The following is a 21,384-nucleotide window of genomic DNA, read 5'->3' as shown; positions in this document are numbered from 1 at the left end:
GCACCTGTTAAGGTGCTTACTGAAAGACTTTTTAAAATACTTTTCAAGTATTAAAAAAATACACTTTTAGGACTAAAGCTACACAATGAACGCTGAAAAGATGAAAATGTAGAAAAAAAAAGATGAAAATGTGTGAAGACAAAAAAGATGCCATCCTTTCTAATTAGTACTATTCATATTTCAGCAACCCTTATTCCATTTAATGCTCTGAGATGGCTTATTGATTATATAGCTTAGCACAAATTCAGAAAAATTCCTCAATAGAAAAACTAGGAGCTAAGGCTCAATATTGCTACAGCACACATTACTTGTGGAATGGTTCAAACCCTGGCTTCTTCAAAGCGCCTAAGGATCACTGGGTGTTCATCTCAAATGCATTCTCGGTAACCTTTGCTATTAACTAACTTCACTGGAGCACTGAGCGAAATGAGAATAAAAATGTCATGTGTTCTTTAAAGCTGTTACATGAAAAATGGTCATTAAACATATTGGCAGATGGCTTTGCAAAGTACTGTGATTACTTGCCAAAACATTAGGAACATGGGGGCTGAGAAGAGATCAACTACTACAAGTTAACAAAATTTTACCGAAGCAGGCGTGGGTGGGGGTGGGGGCCGTGGGGGGTGTGCATTACGTGCAGAACGTGCAAACCGAGGCTTTAAGTCTGACCCCTCGCTGCTACTTCCGGGGCAGTACGTGCCTCAAGTCCACCCTACCCCCAGGACAGTTCTCGCAGACCAGGCGACCCTGCGAGAAAATAGGGCCAGAGCTCGTCTGCCACGCTGCTGGAGCCACAGCACTGCAGGCCCGGTGGAGAATCCGAGAGCACGGACCCGAGGCCCGAGGCCCGAGGCCCAATGAGAGATCGCGAGGCAGGGTCCTGCTCACCGCCCTCTCTCTCAAAGCGCGGTCTGGCCCAGAATCTGCCCTCCCAGGCCCGGGGATGGAGGAAACCCACTTCCGCCGCGTCCATGATCTCCCGCGGCTTCTCCTGACTCTTACGGCTGGCGCTGGCGCTGGGCATCGGGACACTGAACCCAGGAGTGGACACCACCCTCCCTCGCAGGCTTCCGTAAGGCCGACCAAGGGGCTTCTCCCTCCCGCACAGTCTCCGCCCTTCGACCCTCCTCCGTTCTCAGGACTGGCGCGGACTCCGCTAGGGTCGGCTCAGGAAAGATCGCGAGAACTGAAGCTCTCTCGAGATCTCGGAGCGCAGGGGAGTGAGCGGGAGAGAGTTGTACTTGCTCTTCTCGCTTTCTCGCTCTTAGGGGATTGTTCGGGAGTTGAAGGGAATCCCCGGGAATTTTGTGTAGTCTCCCGGGATTGGCTCTGAGGGGCGGAGTTCTAGGGTACTTGTTGGCTTTTGCCCTAATGGCCTGACTTCCGATTTAGGCTTTGTCCTAAATGTACTTTTTGCTCTGTTCCCCTAGCAGCCCTTCCAACTCTTACAAGTTTCAGTCGCAAACTAGTCCCCAGAATACCCGTTCAACCCCAGGCCTTGATTTCTCCTCTTTTGTATATCCTGATCTTTATTTTTCCCAGCACAGGTGAGGCTCCTGGGGACAGAAGAGGCCTCTTGACGAACCATCGCTCTGCGGGTTGGGACACAGACTGCTGAGTTGTGGTACGCAGTCGGCTTGCTAAGGCATGATGGGTGCTGGCACCTAAGTAATAAGTGAGGTGGGAACATATGGCAACAATCGGGCCCACACCGTTGCACTGTTTGCCTTGATCTGTTGCACTGTTAGAGGTAGTGCATAAGTGTTGATGTTCCGATAGATAAATCTCCCCAAGTTAGGCTTTTTCTAAAAAAAAAAAAAAAAGTAATGTCTCTTACTGACATTGCAAGTAATTCGAAGACTTGGTTAAATACTATTTCCCTTGCTAGATTTCTTTGCATGCCATAAGTTTCAAGCATCTTTGTAGTGTCTTAGCCTGGCATAGCTTGGTACAGTTAATGCTAGTTAAGCAGTTCAGGTAGACCCCAGCACAAATGACAGGTCTTTGGAAGTTCTTTCCTTCAAATGTTTGGATGCACTCCTAAAAGGACAGACATTGTTCCTGTCGTAGTGTAGCTTACTATTATTTGCAGGTGGGGTAAAATTTTGTTCTCTATTTTATTGGTTCTTAATACTACTCAGAGACCTGGTCTGACAGATGCTCCATCTCCTCACTACATCCTTGCATGATGTCAGAGGCAGGCAGACAACCTAACTTTTACAGTGGCTGACTGAAAGTAAAGTCGCATAGCCATTCCTGATTCCAAGAGCAGATTCCTTAAAGAGTGACATTGAATATTTGTGAGCAATAATACATTCCACTAAAAATATATTTCATAATCCTCATAGAGTTCCAACACAGGAATCTGACACCGCTTCATTTTAGCATTTTAAAAGGTTTTTGTTCCCTTGATTAAGTATGGAGCTAATTATGAACTGATTGTCAGAAATTTGAATACCAATCCCAACTGTTGTCCATTTCCTAGGGTAGAGATCCAATCTTTCCACCTGTTCATGAAGCCTCTCCAGGTACTTACTCCTTACTCTGGCTTCTTTGTCCTGAAAGAGTATTTTTATTTAGGTCATAGCCATGGAGTAAGACTATGAATGTGGTCTTGTTTTAGCCTCTTTTCCTGATAGTGATAGAAAAGAAACATTTGCAAGATGAGTGGTCACATACTATGTGCCTGAAGTCATGTGACTGTGTTCTAGTAAAGATACCACAGCAGCACTGAGGCTATGGTTTGGTTGAATTTGTCTACTGTCAACATCCTTAATCTGTCTGGTCTGTTTATAGGAGCTATTCTTGTAAAAATAGGAAAATGGTAGACTATTGACTAGGGTCTTTAAGGCTTGCACTAATCGCTGCCACTCCTCCTGAAGACACAAAAATGTTTGTGATTTCCTGTTGTATTTGGGGGCTAGGGAAGTGATTTTAGAGGTTTCCTCTTAGCCTTCTGCAGTATGATAGCCCTATCTCATAGGCTAAGGAACTGTAGGAGAATACCATGTTGCCCCTATTACCTTGCAGATATCTGTATAAGGCAGCGAGGCAAGGGCTTCAACTGCAGCTAATTTGAGTCTTCACAGATCATCCTGTGATTCTTCTGGAACACAAGAGGACAGGTGATGACTTCCCACTCATTTCCGTATGTCCTTGGGAGGCTGATGTGCAAGGTTTTTCATCACTTCTAGGGTTCTAATGAGGTATGGGATTTCTTATTTCCCTCCCCCAATGGAGTTGCAAAGCATAAAACCATTTAGCAAGCGTCTAGAAGTGACTCATCAACAAAAGGTTGCCCCACGACTCATGTTGCAGGAACCTTCTCCATTTTTTGTTTTGTTTTTGAGACAGGGTCTCACTATATAATCCAGGCTGGCCTTGAACTCACTATGTGTAGGGGACAGGGGAAGGGGACGTTACCAGAACCTCTGCAGTGAGTCCTGGTCTCCTGCGAGCCACGGCAGCACATGGCAAATTACAGGAAAGGTAGAAAAATGAGACTGAGAAGAAGCTGAGCTTTGGGTCTGATCAGTGCTGCTCTGGGCAGCAAAGACAAAGCCCCCAGCTTACCACACCTTTTATTCAGTACATCGGGAGAAACAAATGTAACAAATGACTTGTAGAGAGTTCAGTAGTTCACATTGGGATAAACAAGGTGTAACGGAAGGCTTGCAGAGAGTTCAGTACATCTCCGGCAAACAAGATGTTAATCAGTCCAAGAACAATGAGGAACTGAACAGATGTTTGTTCTCCCAGGATGTTTCTTGTCCTGGAGAATCACAGCATCACTGGATCAGTGAAGTCTCAGTTGTGACCGGAGGCCAAACTGGAGTTATTCTGTAGCTGGGCTGTAGGCAAGAGAACTAGGCTAACCAAATGATTTATCCCTAGAATTATGTAGCATTGCTCCCAACAACTATGTAGCCAAAGCTGGCCTCAAACTCAAGCTGATCCTCCTGCTTCAACCTCCCAAGTACAGGGATTACAGGCGGGCACCACCACGACTGGCTCAGCTCCATTTTTTTTTGTTTTTTGGGTTTTTTTGGTACCGGGGATCAAACTTGGACCTTGCACTTGTGAGGCAGGCAGCTGAACCACTGAGCTAAATCCCCAGCCTAGCTCCATTTTGTTTTATTGTTACCTTTGTGATGTGTGAGACTAGGATCATAGGGAACCGACACCTTTGGTTTGTTTTTTTCACTGTCTGCGTAATAAACTATCTGAATCTAAAAGTGGCTTGGCCTTTTGTGTTTTGAGACCTTCCTCAGCTATTTAGTGAATGATTGATTATCTACTTATGTTAAAAGTGGGGACTTAAAAACCTGAGCATTGGGCTGGGGATTTAGCTCAGTGGTGCCGCCGCCTACCTCACAAGCACAAGGTCCTACGTTCAAGCCCCAGTACAAAAAAAAAAAAAAAAAAAAAAAAAATCTGAACATTTGCATGGGGTTTATCAGTTTAGAATTGTATGATACGATGACCTGGTTGGGCCATGTGATAGGCAAGATCAGGTGTCAGTATCTTCAGATCTTCCCCTTGGTCAGATTGTTCATTTAAAAAACCACTTTGATCTGCTTGAAGGGTAAAGGCCTCATTGCCAGTATTCTGAAAATCTCAGCATTAAACATGTATTTGGTCCCTGAATTCCCCTAGTTTTGGTATAGTACTAGTTCCTAAAATCAAAAGATCTATCCTTTTACCCTCTCCAGAGGATCGGTGATGTCAAGGTGAGAGAGGACTCTTGCCAAGAGTTGGGTAGAGAGGGATCCCTCAGTCTTCTCACATAGACTTTCCCCAAATTCCTTATTATAACTCCCCCTCCATCTACTTCCAGAGATACTTGGTGCAACTTCTGAGTATTTTGAGGTTTCTGTGATATAAATGAAATTGTTTCTCCTGAAACCTTAGGAATCCCTTTTTCATACCTGCTAAGTAAGTTACCACTACTCTATCTGCTTTCTGGAATTCCACGTTTTGGGAATGTTGTTCTCCCTGTTCTGTCATCCTCTTGATTATAGTTTTTGTGAGATTGGGGGTGGAAGCAAAATTAGATCTGCCACCTCAGCATAGAAATCATTTTTCAGGTTTTCTTTTATAATATCAATGTACACAAGGTTTCTAGCAGATAATTTATACTTATAATAAATACTAATGTTCATTTATTCTTTCAATGAATATTTATTTATTGTTCTAGGAACTGAACCCAGGGCCTCATGCATGGTTAGGAAGTGCTCAACCACTGAGCTATACTCCTAGCCCTCAGTGAGTGCTGTGTGCCAAGCATTAGTCTAGACATTTGGGTCATGTCAGAGAACAAAGCAGACAAAGATCTTTGTTATTGTGGATCTTATGTGTGTGAAGCTGAAGGTGCAGTAGAGACCCAAGAAGTTTGGAGAATCCAGGAACATGGATCATCTGAGGAAAACTACAAGGAGGGGGCTGGGGATTTAGCTCAGTGGTTCCACTGCCAGCTTTGCAAGCACAAGGACCCGAGTTCGATCTCCTGTACCAAAAAAAAAAAGAAAACTACAAGGAGAGAACAGAGCCAGTCCAAGAGAGAAGCAGTAGGTGCTACAACTACTAGCAGTGCCATGGGGCAGAGCCCCCAAGCCCTTTAGAGTTCACAGCTTGCCACAGATTGCCTTGGATACTGGATATGGAACTATAGGACTTAATGTTTGCCCTTCTAGATTTTGGAGTTGCTTTGGTCTTGTTCCTTTCTATCCCCCTATTTGTACTTTTGGGAATGGTAATGCTTATCTTGTGCCATTGTATGTTGGAAATGTTTAACTTTCTTTTCACTTGTGCAGGGGCTCACAGCTAAGAGTTTGCCTTAAATCTCAGAGGAGACTGGACTTGGTCTTTTCAGCAGTGTTGAAACTATTAGGACTTTGGCAACCTTTAGAGATGAATTATATGCCTTTTGCTTAAAGGGATGTGCATGAATCTTTGAGGGGCCAGGGACAGAATGTTATGGCTTGTGTCTAGATGTCCCCCCAAAGTGTTATGCGGTCACATGTGGGGCTTTTCAGAGGTGGATGGATCTAGAGTGTGACACCGGGATTGATTCATGGTGCAATGATGGGATTAAGGCCGCTAGAATTAAGGGTGTGAGTGCCCCAGCAGGTAGCCTGCATAAGATCTAAGAGACAGAATATTGCTAGTCACTTATTTGCTTTTTCTGTCTTCTGCCTGCCATGAACTGTTTCTTCTCTGCTGTGCCCCCCTGCCATGCCACCTTGCCTTAGAGGAGGTTGACTATGGACTGAAACCTCTACAAACTGTGAGCCAGATAAACCTTTCCTCCTTTAACTTTGGGTGTCAGGTATTTTGTCTCAACAACAAGAAAAGTAACCAAGACATTATGTTTTAGAGGATGGAAGCAGATAATAAATGTGTAAATTATGAAACATGTTAGGAAGTGATAATGAAAAGGAAGAAAAAGTAGAGCTAGGTAAGGGGAATGGCAAGTACTGGGGGTGAGTAAGGTGGAGTGTGCTGCAATATTAAATATGGTGGTCATGATAGGCCTCATTGAGAAAAGTGACATTTTGAAAATCTGAAGGCAGTGAAAGAAGTGGCCATGTACACATCCAGGGAAAGAACAGTCTAGGTAGGAGAACAGCCTGTGCACAGTCTTTAAGGTGGAAGGAACAAAGAGGTCAATGTTCGGTATGTAAAGTCTTCAAGGCATATAAAATGTGTAGGTCTCCTTGTTTCTATCCTGAATGACTCTAGTTTGCCATGCCTTTCTAAAACCTTGTGGTAAAAAATATAAAATTTACACTCTTAACCTTTGTGTTTTTTTTTTTGGTACCGGGGATCGAACTCGGGACCTTCTGCTTGCGAGGCAGGCGCCAGAACCACTGAGCTAAATCCCCGGCCCCACTCTTAACCTTTTTAAATACACAGTTTAGTGGTATTAACTATACAGTAGTTAGTGTTATTCACATTGTTGAGTGACAGAGCTCTGGAACTTTTTAATCTTGCAAAACTGAAACTTTATACCCATGTGCTATGGTGTGGATATAGTTTGTCCCCAAAGGTTTATGTGTTGGATTCTGTTTCCACCACTTCAGTGGTGCCACACAGGGGACCAAGAATCCATTGAGGTGGTGGAAATGTTAGGAGGTGGGCTTGGTGGAAGGTAATTAGATCAAGAGGGCAGCATTCTTAGAAGAAATTAAGTACTTTTCACAGGACAAAGTTAATTCCTGCAAAGGGAGGTGGGGAGGGGTTATTATAAAAGAGGTTGTCCCTCCCTGTGCTTGCTTCCTTATTCCCGCACATGTAGTTCTGCCACAACCTATCTCTTTTCTTTGCCGTGGTGTAGCCAGACACCCTGTACAATGCGGTTTGGACTTTCCAACCACCAGATTTATAAGCCAAATAACCTTTTTTTCCTTAAAAAGTATCCAGCTTCATGTATTTTATTATAGCAACACAAAACAGAGTAAGACACCACAGAACAACAAATTCTCATTTTCTTCTTTCCCCAGTTCTTGCAAGCACCAATCTATTTTCTGTTTCCATGATTTTGACTACTCTAGACATCTCATATAAGTGGAATCATATAGCATTTGTCCTGATGTAAATTGCTAAGCTTTTTGAGTTCTTATATTGCCAATTCATTCTGGCTCCAGCCTGCTGTCATGCTGAATTTAGCTATTTCTTCTCTCATACCTGCATGTACTTCAAATCATACTACTCCTGTTTACCAGCTGAATCAGGTGGGATTCCTTGGGCTGTGAAGGAAAGAAGCTCTGATGCAGACTATTTCAAACAATAAAGGAGCATATTGCTTGCATAGCAAGAAGTTTGGAAAATGGGAGGGTCCAGGTTTGGTGGGGGCAGCTATAACAATGTCATCAAGGACTGAGCAGTTCTTTCCCTCTCTTGGCTCTGTAGACTTTGCTCTCAGGTTGGTAGCAAGATGATTGGAGCTGTCATGAAGGAAGGAGAGAGACCCCCCCTACCATCTTGTGCCTCTCTTAGACAAAGAGATGTTTCCTCAAAGTCCCTGTGGAGAGATTTCCTTGACATTAATTGATCAGAATTGGATCACATGCCTATTCCTGAAATAGCTATTGATAAGGGAATGGAGATCAATAGTTTAATCAGGACTGCTGCGGAATTTGAGGGTGGGAAAGGGGTGTTGCCTCCACTGAAGCATATGAGTGAACTGAGAGAGGGACTTATAAATAAATTCAGATTCTGTTGGAAGAAGGAAGAGGAGAATGGAAGCTGAATATACAGTTACAGTGTCTACTCCATTAGCTGTGTGATTTAAGGAAAATCTTTAAAATTTCTGATCAGCAGTTGTCTCAAGAAAATGGGCACAACAGTAGTTTTCTCATGTGAGAGTTAAAAATATTTTATGTATAATAATTGAAATAAAACATATATAAAAACACCAAGGACATTCTATGACACATATTGCTTATCATTCAGTGAGTCTCAAATTGTGGTAATACCAGCATTACCTAGCGTTACAGGCTGAATTATATACCCCTACTTCTATATCTCCCCATTTATATTTGAAGTCCTAACCCCTAATTCCTCAGAATATAACTGCATTTGAAGATAGGGTCTTTAAAGAGTCAATTAAGTTCAAATGAGAAACTAATTAGTGTGGGCCTTCATCCAGTATGACTGATGTCCTTATAACAAGAGTAAATCATGACACAGACATACAAGGAAGACAGGAATCTATAAGACAATGAAAGAGGCATTGGAAGAAACTAACTCCATCAACACCTTGATCTTAAATTTCCATCTTCCAAAACTGAAAAAACAGATTGCTATTGTTTAAGCCACTCAGACTGTGGTGCTTTATTGTGGCAGCCCTAATACGTTTGGAAACTTGTTAGAAATGTGAAATCTTTAGCTTCATCCCAGACCGACCAAGTTAGAAACTCTTGACAGTGAAGCCCATCAATCTGTTTTAAAACTTCTTTAGGAAATTTTTATGTGCTCAAGTTCACAAAGAGCTGGTCTAGTTACAGTCTTGAGGCTATAGGAACACAATTAGCCTTTATATCCTAATTAGATTCATATTCCAACTCTCTAACCATTAGCTACCTATGTAATTTGGGATATTTAAAAAAACTTATTTCAATTTCCTCATTTATAAAAATGGGGCTAACCCTAATCCTTATCTCTTAGGTGGCTGTGCTGTAAAGTTAATCCATCTAGTTAGAATTTAGAACAGAGCTGGGTGATACTTGATGCTCCATGAATGTGACCTGTTAAGATAATGTGTAAATGTTGAATCTAAATCTCTTAAGTGTTTGAATTTGTAAAAACAGCCAAGCTTTTTGAAATTATTTGTAAACAAGGATCTGAGGATTTCCTTGAGTAAAGTTGAATATTCTAACCCCTATTTTGGCTGCATGAGATCTTTTTTTTCTTATGTCCTGGTTTTTTCCGATGTAGAAAATGTACGTGGTGCCAAGTTCTTTGGAGTTTATGCAAATAATGCATAACACGCATTGTTATATTGGTCTTCATCCTCTAGGAAGGCCTATTGTCATCAATTTTATATCCTGTTCCCATGAGAACTTCACCTTTTTCTATTTGCATTCTGTTCTTGATGGATTGTCTAGTTTCTCACTTGGACAACTTATCCTTTTTCTCCAATGGTCCATTTAAATCCACCTTCTATTAAAAAAATTTTCCATCAAGGGATCTACATATGCATTTCCCTTGTTTTTCATCTGCCTTGTATCTCAGGTGACTCCAACTGTTTTACAGTATGCAGCTGTTCCTAGAAACTAATGACATTTTCACTGGGCAAGTTACATTTCCCAGCCTTGTTTCTGTATATTTGATTGTCTTCAGTATTTTATGTGAGTTGTAAACACACTGGGTAGAAACAACTCAATAAATGACAAACAGTAAAATGAATAATAAAAAGTTATAGTCTCATAAAATGAGAATGAAGCGGGGGTAGAGGGCTTTCTCAAATAGAAGTAAGCCAGCAATATCAGGATGTCTGAAATTGCTGGATGACTACTACTTCCCCTTAAAATATTCTTTTAGTCCCAAACTTGTTGTTTTTGTAATCTTCCTATGCAAGACACAATTCTTTTTCCTTTCTATTTACCTTCTTAATCACTCTAGGAAACATAACCATTCATTTATCATTCAGGCCTCAAATCTTGATGTTCTTTCTTACTGCTTTCTGTTCTCTCCCAAATTAAAAAAATCTATCAGAATCTTTGTCCTTTTTTCTTTTTAATGTTTTACACGTCTAACTTATCTCAAAGACCAAACTTTCTATAGTTGTGGGGACCTGGAGAGTTCAAGGTAAATAATAATTCATTTGGTTAGATCTTATTTTATAATTTCACATATAACTATGGCCATATCCAGAAATTCTGTAAAGGCCTTTAAACATTTTCCCCTAAATTGAAACATAAAATGCAAAGTAAATGTATAGTATATCATACTTTTTAGGAAATTGTACACAAGGGAGGAGGTACGGAAAAATACAATCTCAGCAATAGCAATTACAAGACTCTCATTGCTTCTTAATTATTATTCAGGTTCCCTTTTATTTTTTTCTGCTTTGCTCTTTAACACACTACCTTTCCGTTGTTGACTATAAGCTCATCATTGTCACTATTCATAGAGTAGGAGGTATGATTGAAATACACTGTGAATGTTTACATTTTAAAAAAATGTACTCCAGTAAAAGACACATTGCCTGAGTCCTCTTCAAAATACCTTCCTTCCTCACCTCAAACAATTTATCCCATCATTCTTTCTACTTTCTGAAGCAGTTCTGGAAGTTTTCTTTTTGAGTGTCATTACTTGTGCTGTCATGGCTGCCTAGATGTCCTGAATCTATTCCAAATGTTTGCCTTTTATGGTCATTTAGACTTTGGGGAAGAACCAGAAGTCACACAGTGCCAAATCCTGTGATAAGGTGGATGAGGACGTACTTGTAATGTTTTTATGAGCCTGTCCTTCTGTTGGATGGGACTCAGCTGCAGCATTCACTGTATTTTTGATTATGTCTCACAAAACCATGAAAGAGAACCTCCAGAACTACATCAGAAAGTGGCAAGAACAATGGGATAAGTGTATTTAAAGTGAGGTGGAGTATTTTGAGAGGAAATAATGGTAATGTATCTTTTTACTGTAAATAATTTTAAAATTTAAATATTCATTGTATATTTTGATCACATTTCATATGTGGTCTTAACCTCTACCTCTGTTTTAAGGAAAAGTTGTTACTTTTAGAAATGTACTTCATTAATAATTATTTTCTCTAGCCTAAGTTCTTTATCTATTTTCACTCATAGTTCTGAATAGGATATAGACTTAAAGGAACCATTTTCCATATTCTGAAGAATAACCATATCTAAGTCATGTATAAGTATGTTATGCTAAATTAAAAATATTTATCCCCATTTACTTCTTCATTTTAGTAGGTAACTCTGGAATTCAAACTCAGATTTGTATTCCTAATTGAGTCACTAAATTTAAATGGTATTAAGAAAATCTCATTTCTCACTAATCTCTTAGCTGTGGTAGATCTTTCTAAAGATGGCTGCAACAGTTTCTCTCATTCTATGTGGGGTTTTTTTGGTACCAGGGATCGAACTTGGGACCTTGTGCTTGCGAGGCAGGCGGTGGAACCACTGAGCTAAATCCCTGGCCCATCTATGTGTTCTTTTACAATGTGACTGTCTTAGCTACTTTTCTCATTGCTGAGACAAAATACCTGATTACCAAAGTTAAACGAGGAAAGGTTTATTTGGCTCACAGTTTGTAGCGGTTTCAGTCCATAGTCAACTGCCTCTAAGGCAGGATGGCAGGGCAGAAGGGCGTTACAGAGGAGAAACAGTTCATGGTGTGGCTGGCAGAAGGCAGCAAAGTAGCAGCAGAAGCTGCAGCCAGCCTGCCTTCTTTCTGTCTCTTTATATCCATCTAGGTTACCCACCGTTTGGGTGGTGCCACCCATACCTACAGTAGGCCTTTCCACTATCCACACCCTGAACTGTGCCACATCAACCAGTGGACTAATTTAGTAGTCACATACCCTTGATCCCAGCATCAGACACTTAATTCCAGCATCACATACTCTAGATCCAGCCTTCTCTGAAAAGCCCCACCTATGAGGCTTTGGGGATACATCTAGACCCAAGCCATAACAGTGACCATGACACTTCCTCATCAAGAACCAGAATCTTTCATTTCCTCTGACTATAACCTGTTTTGACCAACACAATGCAAAATACCAATACAATGCTCTGTGCACAAAGTGGCTCACCCTTCAGTGATTCTGAAAATGGTGAAATAATAATTACAGTAGTATTGAATACTTTTGAATGTGTATAATGTGGCAGGTACAGTATAAAGGTATGATACTTATTAATATATTTAATTTTTAGAACAATTTTTTGAAAAAAGGGAACAACTTTTTGAGTTGGGTACTATTCCATTTTACAGATGGAAAACTAAGGCAGATAGAAATAACTTGCACAAAATCAAACACTAAGTGGTGGTGTCATCTTCAGAACCTAAAGATCTGACTCCAGAACCACATGTTTAGCAGTTGTGATGTCCTGATCCCCATTAATAACACCTCAAACTTACTGGGATAATGAAGTGACTGGCTGGGGATGTAGCTCAGCGGCGTTGTGACTCTCTGGTAAGTGCAAGGTCCTGAGTTTGATTCCCGGTACCAAAAAAAAAAAAAGGACTGGGGTGAGCGGAGTGTTTTCCTTTATGCTACTTGACTAAGAAAGTCCTTTGATTACTTAATTCATTCATTCCACATGTCAGGTTGTGTCCTATGCTTCGGGCTGCATGAAAATGACTCTTCCTACTCACAAATCAGAGTAGGCTAGAGCCTTGTCGAGTTTTCTACGGTCCTTATCCCTATGTGGCCACCGCAGAGGGCAGCAGAGTGACGGGCAGGCAGCGAGGCAAGGGCGGATTGGCTGCCCCTAGGTAGGCTAGAGGGGAGCAACAGCCTGCCTCCCTGAATAGTGGATGATTTCTTTCTACAACAGTAGGGGCCAGGAAGGCCAACGCTGTGCTATTCAGAATTCGCTCCGCAGAAAGTCTCTATTCTTATTATGCAATTGCAACTATAAAGCAGGCTCCTCAGCGCCACTTTGCAGCTGCAAGGGTCCCTCTTGGGCGGACGTTCTGGAGCTGTCGCTGCGAAGGGATGCGACTTTCTTCCAGCCTCCCTGCTTTCTATCCTCCTGATAACTACCTCGAGGTCTCTGAAGGACATAGAAGAGTTAATGGTAAAATACAGTAGGTACCATGTTTTAAGAGGAAGGCTTTTGGAGACAGCCCTGGGATAGGGCCCCATCTTTGTGCTTAATTGCTGTGTGGCTTTAGGAAAGTAGCTATCTCTGAGCCTCTGTGTCCTTAGCGATATTAACTTTGTGGGCTTATTGTGAAGAATAAGTAAGTCCTATAGTCAAAACCCTTGAGTTCATGCGTACCAACCATCGGGATAGCCGTCATTCACACGCACAGTATTCCTCGTGTATTACTGACCATTAACACTCACTCTGGCCTCAGAATGTAAACTGGCAACTGGTAAAGATGATGGTTCCTGCCCCCCGCCCCATATGATGTTTCTTCAGGAAAAAGAACCACCACAATCTATTTCAGAAAAGTACTGTCCTGTAAACTCTTCTCTTTTTCTTATTTTAGTTTCATCCTTTAAGTATTTTTGAGATATGAGGTATGAAATAGACTTCTAGAAGTTTAAAAGGCACCTGAGTCTAGATCAAATCCTGTACAGTTTCCAGGGGTCTATAGATCCCTTGAAATGGTATGTGACACCGTTTGTGTCTACATGTATGTGCTTCCTGCTTTCAGTATTGGGGATTGAGTCAAGGGTCTCATACATGCTAGGTAAGTTCTCCACCAGTGAGCTACATCCCTGACCCTTTTTATTTTGAGGGTCTCTCCTTAATCTTGTGATGCTCCTGCCTCTTCTCCTGAGTAGCTGGATTATAAGCATGTGCTACTGCACCCATCTCTGTATGTGTCTTTTTTTTTTTTTTTAATTTGTACTGGGGATTGAGCCCAGGGAGCCCTGAGCTTCCCCCCTACTAGCCTTCCACATTTGTGTGTGTGTGTGGTACTGGGGATTGAACCTAGGACCTTCACACTGATCTAAACCTCCAGCTTTTAAAAATTTTTAAATTTTAAGATGGGGTCTCATTAAGTTTCTAAATTGCCCAGGCTGGGCTGTAACTTGTGATCCTCCTGTCTCAGCCTCCTGGAGTGCTAGGTGCATGTGCTACCATGTCTGCCATGTATGTGCATTTTGTGGGGGAGATGATACATAATTATCAGCAGACTTTTGGAACAGTCCATACTTAGACAAAACCCCCAAAACATCATTTTAAATCTTCTTCTACTGAAAGTGACTTGGAGGCCTTCCCTGACTTAAGACAAAGCAGGCACAGCTTTGGAAGGCACTAGAAATGAATCCTGTCTTTCTCAGCTGAACATCACTCTCTTTCTCCCAGTGTGTCCCTAATGAAGTGGTCAGGCTGGCTGTTACGGATGGCACAGGTGATACTGTCAAGATAGAGCCTGTGAATGAGGAGGTGCTGCTGGCTCTAATTATGGCTAACAAAGACCAAAGCCTAACCCCAGCTGTATCTTCCATCTCTGGGAAGTCACTTATGGAGTAGACCTATAATTAGGATCTGCTACCTGAACCATAATTCTGAGGATGACAAATATCTAAATTATATCCCCGGATACATACCTGAGGCAAAGCCCTGAGGGCTGCTAGCCGTAAGGTGGTGTGTGTACTATTCTTCATTCAGCAGGGATTAGTAAATGAGGATGACATCACTCAGAGTCATAGAAGGGGCAGGTGTCCAAGAGACCCTTTTGACTTCTGCAATGGGTCCTGATAGCCCGTGCACTGAGTGCCATAATTTATGCCTGTAACACAGAATCTGCACAAAATAGCAATGGCTGCATCAGCATTTTGGGATTTAAAGCCAGCTTTTCTTATCACAGACCCTTTCCCCTCAAAGATGATTTTGCCCACTGATTTTTTTTTGTTGGTTCTTTTTTTAAAGAAAATTACTATTGGTGTGTAAATTATATAAAAATTTAGTAGAAATAAAGTATAATATAAAGTAACAAGAGTGAAATGGATGATGATTATTTTTGCAATTGTTATTACAGTTCCTTAATTAACAGATAATTCATGAAGTAAGGAATATACAAGGCAAACCTCATGGAAGATATTAGTGAAATATTTTTGACCCATGGAAGTAACTGAGATAAGGAGCGGGTGCACCTGTTCCTAGTCATGTGTGAAACTCCAGCACAGGATGAACGTCTGTGGGTGTCAGTATAACAATAACAAAACAAAGCTGGGAGTGGGGTAGGGAAGTCTTTGGTGGGAGGGAAGCCCTGTCCGCAGCGAGTTCTTATGCCCATCAACCAGGAAAGGGAGACTTAAGTCTTTCAAATGAGTTTCCTCCTCACAAAACTGTTGCAAAATAAAATACAAATCCTTCCTGAAATCTTCCTAGCTTTCCTTCCTTCAGGAAGTTTTCGGTCAATGGGAAACAAAGCCTTATTCAAAGGATTAAAGCCATAGTCATTCTATTGTTTACAGCTTCAATAATGTGGCTTTCCTTCCATGGACAAAGTTTCCAATTCACAAATCATCTGAAAAACAGGAAATTTTGGGGGAAACACATGTTTGTGATAGCAAACAAGGGACTTATCCGTGTGATATGAAGTTTATGCAAAGAAGCATCTGATTTTACTTAAGATTTTTTTTTGACTGTGCTGGGCTTCTGGACGCATTCTAGGAAGATCATTCTTTAAAAGAAAAATCCATATGGCCTCTAACATAAAATTACACAGTTCCCTTTCCATCTGCTGAAGCACATGGTAAATGGGAAGCAAATCCTGGCTATATTTTCATGGCTGTATTCAAGGCAGTACCATAAAGGCAACAAATAGGTGCCTGAAATGCAATTTTTTTCCTGCTACCCTGAGCCCTCTGTTCCCACTCCCACCCCATCCAAATCCTAGACCTTTATTTAAGAGACAATGAGAATTGTTTTTATTTAGATTCCTCATTTTTGTAACTATCTTTTAATCTTTTGAACTGTATGTTAAAAGGCACACTGTAGATCTTCCTGAATAATAATTTTCGGTATCCATAAGTCCCCAACATCCATAACATCCCCCAAATACCCCAAAATCAACATGATTTTTCCTCAGTCTCTGTCTTTTCTATGTCCTTTAATTTCACACTTCTCTCTAATTGAAGAAAGAGAAGACTTATTTTCTCCTAGCGTTTTCCTCTGTGACTCTTGCTCCTCAAAGTGTGGCCAGGGTCTCAGCTTCTTATGAGAAATGTAGACTCCTAGGCCACGTGAAATGACTACTAAGTCAGAACCAGGATTTTAATAGGACACTCAGTGATTTGCATGCCCTTCAAAGTGTAGGAAGGGCTAACCTATACAAATGTGATCTACAAACCTGACTCATAATCTGCTTTCCCCAAAGCCTACAAGATCCTACAGTATCTAGCTTTGCTCATGTCTCATTTTACATCACTGTACCTTTCATTCCTTAGTTTGAGCTCTACCCACCTTGCTTGTTTCAGCCTGCAAAACCTTTGCATTCACTGTTCCCTCTGCCTGGAGTTCTCTTTCTCCATCTCAGTATGGCCAATTCCTTTACTTCATTGTGGTTTCAGCTTCAATGTTACTTCCTTAGAGGAAGCTTCCTTGACCACTCTATATTAAGCACTACTCCCAACTTAGCCTCCCTATTGCATTACTTTGTTTTCTATTTTTTGTGGCATATATTATTGCCTGAAATCATTTTATTAATTCATTTTGAGGCCTGTTTTATTCAGAATTGTATTGTCAGTGCCGAGAATAGTGTCTGGCCTGTCAAAAGTGCTCAGCAAATATTTACTGAATGAATCAATCAAGTTTTGGGAATTAGGAATTATGAGAACCTAGGCCCAGACAATTCTAACGTAGGATGTAGTACCCTCTAGACCAATGATGGTGAAACGTTTAGAGACCAAGTACCCAAACTGCAACCCAAAACCCACTTATTTATTGTAAAGTGCCAGCACTGAAATTAAATCTGAATACTGAGGTTTTAGTTTAGGAAAAACAACTGTTATCTGATACTTGGCTGCTGGGGCTACTTGGTTCACATGCCAATAGAGAATAGGTTCGCCACCACTGCTCTAGACCAACCCAACAGCTTTCAGTTAATTGACCTAAAAAAAAAAATTCAGCAGGGATTCTCAAAGCCTGATCCCCTGGGAACTTGACAGAAAGGCACATTCTTAGGCCTTACTGCAGACTGACTATCAGAAACCCTGGCAATAGGTTTCAGGAGTTCTGTGTTTTAATGACCCTTCCAGGTAATTCAAATGACTGCCTCAGACAGTATCATCTCACATATGTAGAGAACCTGCAGTGTTCAAAGCCCTTGTACAGATATGACTGTAGTTCTAGATTTCAAAAAAAGCCCTTAGAAATAGGCAAGGTAGGTGTCATTATTCCTATGAAGAAATTGAGCCCTAAGAAAGGATTTTGCCTGCCTATGGGCATATAGTTTCATCAGAATCACCTCGATGCCTGTTAAAATTGCAGATATTGGGGTTGATAATGGAGACCTACTAAATCAGAATTGCTGTGACCAGGGCTCTGAAATCTAAATTAAAAACAAACAAAATCTTTGTAAATAGGGAAGGGTGGAGGGAGTGAAGGGAGGACAGGGAATGGGGAAAAAATAAGAACCAAGATAGATCATGTACAGGTACAGGCACCCAATGATCAATGTAAATGGATTGTATACCTAAAATGTACCAGTAAAAGAATTTAAGGAAAAAAATAAAACAACCTCCCTTTCTAGGAGATTCTGAAGCTTCCAAAAGTTTGAAAACCAGTTATTGTAGAAAACAGTGGAATAGGAATTAGAACTCATAGCCCCTCATTCCTAATGCAGATTCACAGAATATTTTGAGAAATGGAAATACAAATGATACTGATCTTTAATGAAAAATACTTAAACCAAACTTGCAGGAATTCTGTCACCCTTAGTAGACACTAATGCTATCTGCCACCCTTTTAAGCTAGGAAAAATAAAATCCCTTGATAATGATCTGTTTTCTTGTATATAATGTAGCTGTGATATGGAATGAACTGAATGGGCATTATGTTAGTCAGCTTTCCATCTCTATAACAAATACTTGAGCTAGCTAACTTATAAAGAGAAAAGGTTTATATTGGCTTAGTTTTGGAGGTTTCAGTTTATGCTTGGTTGGCCTTGTAACTTTGGGCCTGTTGTGAGGCAGGAGATTATGGCAAGAGTGCAAGGAGGAGCAAAACCATTCTCTCATGGCTGGGAAGTGAAATAAAGGAAGAGGAAGGGACCAAGGTCCCACAATCCCTTTCAAGAACAATGACCAGTAGATTTCCCACTAGGTCCCACCTCTTAGGGTTTTCACCATCTTCCAATAGCACCAAACTGGAGACCAAGCCTTTAGCATGTGAACCTCTAGGAAACATCCAAGTTCTAAACTGTAGCAGCTCCAAACCATCAACTGAGTTGGGAGATTTTGTGTCATAGTTTGTGATACAGGGATTTTTATTTATTTTTTCCTGCTGGGAACTGTACGATGTTTGACTTACTTGTTATACTCCTGTAGTTCTTTTCCAGCAGTTGTGTTTGCTTTTCTTTGCTTACATCTTCTAATTAAAAAGAAAATTTTAGAAAAAAAATGTCTTTAAATCCAGGATCTATGACTTTTTAAGCAATCAGTACAACCACAGGCACCATTAATTTACCTGGCTAGTCTGGAAAACATTAACTTTTTAAAAGACTTCTCCAAATTGGGAGGTAACTCCCAAATCTCTCTCCTGCCCAACCAGCCACCAGACTCATAAATCCAGTGGTATATAGAACATCTCTCTTCTAGATGTTCTGTAGACATCTTAATCTTGGTGTTTCTAAAACCCAATTCATTACCTTCTTATCCCACCCCATCCATTATTCCTCCTGGATATACTCAATAAACTAATGACCATACTGTCCACTGCATTGTCTTAGCCAGAAACCTAAGCATTGCCTCTGGATTCTTTCTGTCTTTTCTCTGGAAAGCCAACCAATCCTTTTATTTTATTCCTTACACATGTGTCTATTCCCTTTTCCTTCTTCATCTCTCTCAGCTCTGTGTGAAGCCCTCATCATCTCTTGCTTAGGTCATCATGATGGATTCCAAAGTGACCTCATATCTGTGACTAGTAGACTTCATTCTCCCTCTGCCTTGCTTCTCATGCTATGCTTCAACACTTCCAAACAATTTTCAATTCTTTTAAAAAGTTTTCCATTTTAGTTCCTGAGGCATATATACTACACCTCTACATCAATGTCAGGTCTGTGAAAGTTTCCATTACTCCTATAAGTAGAAAAATCCAGATCAAAGGGAGAAGAGAGCTTCAAGGAGTTCAGTGGCCGCCCAGTAGAAAATTCAGTTTCTAAATGTTTGGACTCTCACAACACTGAGAGCTTATCTGGGCACTTATGTGTTGATCTTTCTGTTTATTTGGGCTGTGGGTCCATATCTTCATCATCTTCATAACACCTCTTGTGACAACTGGATGTAGGCTGTTGAGGATCCTACTCAAGCCTGGTTTGGATTAACATGGACTTTTCTTACCCATGTGTACTTCCCAGCTTGGGAAACAATAAAGAGTTTGTCTTTCCAAGGTAGTAGTTGGTGGAGAGTTTAAATCAACTTCTTGTTGAGGTTTATGTTCTGCAAAGATATCTCTGTTTCCCAAAATGAAGGATATATTCTTTTGTGTTTCAGCAACCATTTCAGAAGGAGTTCTGGGATTATAGGCATGTGCTACTACACCCAGCTCTGAAGCCACTTAATTTTTGTTAAGTAGCAAGAGAAAGCTAGAAAACCATGACTTAAAAAAAAACAAACCCTGATACAAGGTTTGAACTTCTTTTATTATTTTTCCCTTTTTACATGCACACTCTGCAATAAAGAGATGTTTAGTTCAAGCCCTAGCAAAGTTTATGACCTTGTTCAAGTCTCCTTGTAATAATGTCACTGAGCTTCACTTGCTTTAACTCTAAGGTTCAGTCTAGTGTCCAAATCATGGCCTTCCCTTCAAACCAGCAGGGAAAGATTGAGTTTTTGTCTGATTAAGTTTCAACTTGCAGTAAAGTTTTATGGTCACAAGAATTTTAAGGGAAACCCTGAATGCCAGGGAAATGCTGACTCAGCACAATGCAGAGCTCTGACTCAGCCCTGTGCTCTGTTAGCAGAGGAAAAAATGGAGACTGGAGCATTTATAAATCTGATCCTTTAGCTCCTACTTCCTGAAGCAAAAATTCAGAAATGGTTACCTGCAACAAAAGTCTTGAAAGGGTATTGTCACTATTTCCCTTATAATCTGTTACTCAAGTCTGTGGGCAACTTCAGGATCTTTGATAGCCTGTTCAGATTTGCCTAGTTGACTCAGTCTCTGGAAGATCCCTACACACAAATACTAAGTGTAGGCCAAGCAAACTGAGTGATTCCTAGAGGAAATAAACACTTGCCTGAGAACAACAGCTGAAGTAAAATCCCATAAGCCAGGAAAGTAGCCACACAATCACAGTAACAGGTGGTCAGTTTCAAAACAGATTTCAAGGTCTGACTCACCGGCACCTGCTGTAGAACCACAGGCGACAGTGTAACTCTGTCTGGGTCCGAGTTATGTCATCCTTGACATAGTATAAGGAAGATTAACTACAGTACCTGTATTAGCAAAGCTAAGCCATGGTAGGTCAGATGACTGCTCTCTGTGGTGGTCACTCCTGTGCTCCCTCCTATCAGAGAACAAGAAGCAGTGAGAGATTTGGGGAACCAGAATGGACCTTGACGATGAACTTGTTCAAACTTCTCAATAGCTGAGCAAGGCAAAGTCTGAGCAAATTAAGTAGAAATTCACTCAAGGTCCCAGAACCCATGGGAGAAAAACATTTTTCCCCCATTTTATTATGAAAAAATTCAAACTCACAGAAAAGTTGAAGGAATTTTGAAAAGGAATACTCACCTATTTACTTACTCATCAATCTATTCATCTATGTATCATTCTACTGTATTTTTTAAAGATGGCTTTTAAATAGAGCTGCAGACTCTCCTTAGAGCAGCATAGTGTTTTTTCATTATTTGTCTAATTACCTGATATTTCAACTTTATACACATTATGGAATCAGGAAAAATCACAAAAGAAATTACTGGATCGAATAAATGTAGATTGGCCTCAGTTAGTCCAGAAGAGAGCTCAACTCCTTAAGGTCCTACCTCCATTGCTCTTCAGGATT

The 21,384-nt window shown here is 40.8% G+C and overlaps 1 protein-coding gene and 1 long non-coding RNA gene across 4 annotated transcripts in view; one reads left to right on the top strand and one right to left on the bottom strand.

Moving 5' to 3' along the window:
* The window catches only part of Dars1 (aspartyl-tRNA synthetase 1), a 71,475-nt gene extending 70,310 nt beyond the window's left edge, over positions 1-1,165 (bottom strand). For all 3 annotated transcript variants that reach the window (XM_004836117.4, XM_013076929.3, XM_021237056.2), the window contains exon 1: positions 959-1,165. In XM_004836117.4, the coding sequence (XP_004836174.1) occupies positions 959-1,024 (66 nt within the window). In that variant the 5' untranslated portion in view covers positions 1,025-1,165. The remainder of the gene's footprint in view (positions 1-958) is intronic.
* LOC147829850 (uncharacterized) lies at positions 899-4,235 on the top strand. Its single transcript, XR_015446072.1, has 3 exons — positions 899-1,072; positions 1,548-1,624; positions 3,031-4,235. It is a non-coding gene; the product is annotated as an uncharacterized LOC147829850 (long non-coding RNA).
* Positions 4,236-21,384: the final 17,149 nt, after the last annotated feature.

Source organism: Heterocephalus glaber, unplaced genomic scaffold (genome assembly GCF_053883595.1).
Source record: "Heterocephalus glaber isolate CG9 unplaced genomic scaffold, H.glaber_assembly_v1.0 deba00000347, whole genome shotgun sequence".
NCBI classification, from domain to species: Eukaryota; Metazoa; Chordata; class Mammalia; order Rodentia; family Bathyergidae; genus Heterocephalus; species Heterocephalus glaber.
The sequence above is the reverse complement of the archived record's forward strand: the minus strand, read 5'-3'. Positions and strand labels throughout refer to the sequence as shown.